This window comes from Rhinoderma darwinii, chromosome 4, assembly GCF_050947455.1.
Source record: "Rhinoderma darwinii isolate aRhiDar2 chromosome 4, aRhiDar2.hap1, whole genome shotgun sequence".
In the NCBI taxonomy this organism is placed as follows: domain Eukaryota; kingdom Metazoa; phylum Chordata; class Amphibia; order Anura; family Rhinodermatidae; genus Rhinoderma; species Rhinoderma darwinii.
Window position 1 is genome coordinate 172,418,300 of NC_134690.1, and position 4,732 is coordinate 172,423,031.

At 45.0% G+C, this 4,732-nt stretch overlaps 1 protein-coding gene across 4 annotated transcripts; it reads right to left on the reverse strand.

Annotated features, from left to right (window-relative positions):
* Window positions 1–214: 214 nt before the first annotated feature.
* CAMK2N2 (calcium/calmodulin dependent protein kinase II inhibitor 2) lies at window positions 215–4,500 on the reverse strand. Of its 4 annotated transcripts, XM_075861897.1 has the most exons (4): window positions 3,959–4,497; window positions 2,869–2,883; window positions 1,034–1,105; window positions 220–308 (listed from the first exon to the last, which is right to left on the reverse strand). In XM_075861897.1, exons 1-3 carry the CDS (start codon window positions 4,125–4,127, stop codon window positions 1,035–1,037), a joined length of 255 nt encoding a protein of 84 aa, XP_075718012.1. In that variant the 5' UTR covers window positions 4,128–4,497; the 3' UTR covers window positions 220–308; window position 1,034. The 4 variants fall into 4 exon arrangements, with proteins under 4 accessions (XP_075718010.1, XP_075718013.1, XP_075718012.1 ...); XM_075861895.1 differs by having other exon boundaries at window positions 215–1,105; window positions 3,959–4,492; XM_075861899.1 differs by lacking the exon at window positions 2,869–2,883 and having other exon boundaries at window positions 3,959–4,500.
* Window positions 4,501–4,732: the final 232 nt, after the last annotated feature.

Genomic DNA, 4,732 nt, shown 5'->3' on the forward strand with positions numbered 1-4,732 from the left:
TCACCAGCATGTATCAGAATTCATATTAATAACAAAGAGTTGTTTATAAAAATACAAATGTAAAGGGTTCCTGTTAAAAAGGAGCGTGCTGGGAAAGGGTGGGATCCAGGATGGATTCGGAAGCTCATGCAAGAGATGGAGCAAATTAAGTCTTATTCTTGCTTGGGTTTGGACAGCAAAAGGACGGCCTTTGCCTGCTCTGCGCCCTCCAGCTGCTCTGCTTCCGACCTGCTGGTTTCTTGAACATGAAGGGCAAGATGAAAGGGAACATGGGTGCTTGTCCAGTCTCTTGTTCTGATGCTGGTGGACTGGAGGGGGCATGGTATTAATAATCACAAATCATTCTATATATATATATATATATATACCTATATATACACACATGACTATATATATATATATATATATATATATATATATATATATAGATATATATATAGATATAGATAGATAGATATATAAACACAGCTGCGCAGATGGGTTCCCTTTGGGTCCACAAATACGCACACAGCTAAAGATTATTTATTACTTCACTAGAGACACATATTGTCAGAATAAAGTGCATTTCTAATAACCTACAGCCCCTGGGATGTACATTGTGAGTCAGGAGGAGGAGGCAGCACCTGGCAAGATTTGGAGTTGATAGGCACAAACTCCATGGTGCTCCAGTCTACAAGCACCTTCTTGGCACACAGGCAGATGCTAAGGACAACAACACCCAATCTGCAATGTGAGGTTGGCTTTTAACATGGGTTGAGAGACTCATCACTGCCCCCAGAGCCCAGGGTGAGGGACAGTGACAAGGGGTATAGGAAGGTGCTGAAATGAACATCTCCACATTGGAGGTCATTGGCGTGGTCTGAGTGGAGTGGGGAGCCAGATGGCACCATCAGGAGACCTGCAGAGGGTCTGGATCAAGGTGGAGGGTGGAGATTTGCCAGCAGCCTCAAAGCCTTTCCTTCTTCTCCATGTCCACAAACATGCACAGCCAAAAGTGCTTACAAATCAGGGTGGAGAGCAGCCACTTCCACACCTTATACTCCGGAGGGAGACTTGTCCGACACCCCCTTCAGCACCTCGTCTATTCTGTCATCTTCAATAACAACTGAAGAAAGGGAGAAACATGGGGTTGGATATCAACAGGCTACAGCACAGTGTACCAAGATAGGTGATATGACATGGAGAGACATGAAATGCAGAGAAATAAGATGAGGAGGAGGTGAGGGCTTGAGAAGCAAGGAAAACAACATGTGCATTCACTCCTACACTGCAGTTGGCTGGAGTCTAGCAATGCACACACTTATGGACACAATGAGGCATACACGTGTAAACAGCAACAATTGCATAGCTCGATACAAAAGATGCATACATGTACAGCCAGGAAATTGTGCACTCACCTCTTCAATACTAAGACCTATATAGCAAAGCTAACATCCAAGACTAAAACTGCTTACATACCCAATCAAAACACTAAAACCATGTAAAAAGGCATCTCTTCATGCCTTCATGAACATGATCGATTATTGGTAGTGTACACATTCTCAGCCATGGCCGATTGAAAGCTGCCATAATAATCTCTTCTAAGCTGGATCATGCTACAATGTATACGATAAGAGCACTGCTTACGTCAGGCCTTGATATTATTATAATAGAAAGAAATAATAATAATAATAATAGTGTGTAGAACCAATTTATTGGATGAACTTTCATAGAATTATGGCGGAGTTCAATAAACAACTGAACAAACAACCTCGCCTTATAAGAGGTGATCTAACACTGAAAGATATATATAAGGAGGAATAAGTATCCATTACCTACAATATATGAATATTTACATATGATAAGTTTGTACGTGATGCCTGAAATGGGGCTCCCTAGAAGTTACTACCAAAAGGGAAAGGAACACCGCTGCCCTGGTCCTATATCACATTTTGAGAACTAGAGGGACCCTGTTGCTGCTGCTGTATACTAAAATTAAAACAAGGGTTGTCTGGCTAATGCACGCACATAAAGAAAAGAGTGTACAAACTAGCGGGCTGAATACATAATGCAGCAATGTGTCCTCCTGTATAGAATGCTTAAGGTATTTTTGGTACATTTTCCTCCCTTAGATACTCTGTCAAGTGTTAAGGGGGTTAAAAAAACACACACAGCTGGTAACTTCCAAAAACAGCGCTACACCTGTCCACAGGTTGTGTGTGGTATTGCTGTTCAGACCCATTCACTTCAATAGAGCTGAGCTGCAATACCAGACACAACCAATGGACAGGCGTGACGCTGTTTTTGGGAGAAAGCAGCCATGTTTTTGTAATCCTGGACAACCCCTTTAAGCTCTGTAGTACTGCTCTGAAAAGCCAATTCATTGAATTGACCAAACTGCTAGTGCCCCCCCAGAAACGTGTCGTCCACTGAATAGAAGGTTATCCTGCCTTAAAACCAGCCGTCCAACAAGGGTTGATGAAATGTAAGTAGCCACATCTATGGCAACTCCTAAATTTCGGCTATTGCAGCATCTAAAATGGCCCCATTTCCATTCCTCCCTTAAGCATCTAGAACAATGCCATTCCCAAATCCATCATCAGAAAGGGATCCCTTCTAATGCATAGACAGGAGCAGCACACAGGGTTAATGGTGGTGTTTGTGTGGAATTTGGTCACCCCCTTGTAGAAGGTGAGAGCACAACTTCTTTACACTTCATTGGAAAACAAAAAACAGCACCTCACAGACACTACTGGTAGCAGAAACTGACCGCTTCAGGAGCGCGACAACGTACACTGCGTATATGTGCGTCTCTGTGTACAGATATACAAACCACACGTATGCACAGAGAATATATAGAAATATATAGGCACGCTCTGAGATCAGTACCTTGGACAGTGTCAGCTCCATGAGAGAAGAATGCACAACAAAACAAGGCATTATAGGTATTAGCAGGTGTACTGGTACATAGCAAGCTCAACATGTTCATCTACCTGTCTGCATCCAGCCCTATACAATGCCCGGCACAGCTCTCTTTATAGACACTGAATATCCCATTAACCCAAAATGATAGGATGACAATTGTATGATCATTTCATGCTCTGGATACAATATTATGTCTGCAATTAATATGCCCCCCCCCCCCCCCACCCCATCCACATAAGCATGCATTATTAAAGAACTACACCTATAGAGTATGACATATAGATATTAGATAATGATAGGGTTAAAGCATTCCAAGTCTAACTAGATCACTTACATGATATACCTCCTATTAACAAAAAAAGAAAGAAATGGGCATGCACATTCCCAGCAGATGTGTACACGGTATTACCAGTATGGGCAGATGATAAACACATGGCATAAGTCACAGTGCCGAGCAACATGTGTCTGAGGGGCATATGCACCTATAGACCATCACCCAGCTGCCTGCATTGTAGTGCCCAGTATACATTACCTGGTCCTCCTTCCCATGTTATTTACATGTAGTATATGAATCTTCTCCAGTGTATGCCCAGCCCAGTGCTGCCCACATTCTATACCCCAAATACATATGTTCATGACTGGCACCTGCTGTCTATAGTCCTGGTCATACATTACTGTATATAGAGTTGCCATTATAGATTGCTCGGGTATAGCATGGACATAACTAGGTCCCCGCCATGTCAATATTTATCATCAGTGACGGATCCACGCACCTTGTAATAACTGACACCCGAAACACCCCATGATACACACAGCATCACCCTCACATAGACATGTAATGCCGGGGAGGACTCCATGATGTGGGGAGAATCATCACATATGGAGGGAGAAGGGGGATTGTAGAGTGATGACATGAGGCACATAGTATAGTGTAGTATATAGACATGGATGATATACTGCCCGCCTATGATAGAGGCAGCCAAGTGTCTGTGCGCTAATCCCCCCTGTATGATGTGTATGACTGGCACAGCCCTGGCCATAGAACCCTTCTTACCTCTCTTGGCTCTTCCAATTTGTCCCAGTTTTGGGGGTCTCTTCTGTCCGTTCCCCCCAAAGAAGGCGCTGGTGTCCTGGAGACGGCAGCTGAAGGAGATCTGCCCCACCTCGGTGTCAGATCCATAATGCCCCATCTTATCCTCGCTGTAGGGGAGAATCTCAGACATGGTGACAGCACCAAACCCAAGTATTGCGGAGGGAGGACGGGGGATCCTGCGGCGGCTGCACGGACAGACAATCCTTATTATAGATGTATATGGCAGAGGAGGAGATCCGGTGCTGAGGAGACTGCGGGCTCTGGGATCCTGTAGAGAATAGAGCGGGAAATGAATGGGCTGCGGAGGAATACGGGCGGGCTCAGCAGAACTGAAGGGGACCCGGGGGGGGGGGGTGTAGAATGAACGCGGGCTCCTCTCCCCCAACTCTTGAGTAAACGTCTGAGGAGAATCTGAGAGGTTCTACATCATAAAGGGGAGCAGTGTCCCGGTGACGTCATGTGAGGGGGTGTGTGACATCAGGAGGCGAGTGCGGAATAACAATGACACTGCAGCAAAACAAGGAATCAACTTCACAGAAACAAACCCCAGAGAACAGGGACGGGAGGGCGGAATCCTGGGGAGGAGGGGAGAGCTGCAAGCCTGGGGTATACTGGAGGATCCTCGGGGAGAGGGGACACCCCGCCTGTGACATGATACATGTTGTTTACATACGTGTGCGGGACGTGGACCCAGCTAGTAAACATATGGGTTTGCTTCTAATATATTTTTGGTCA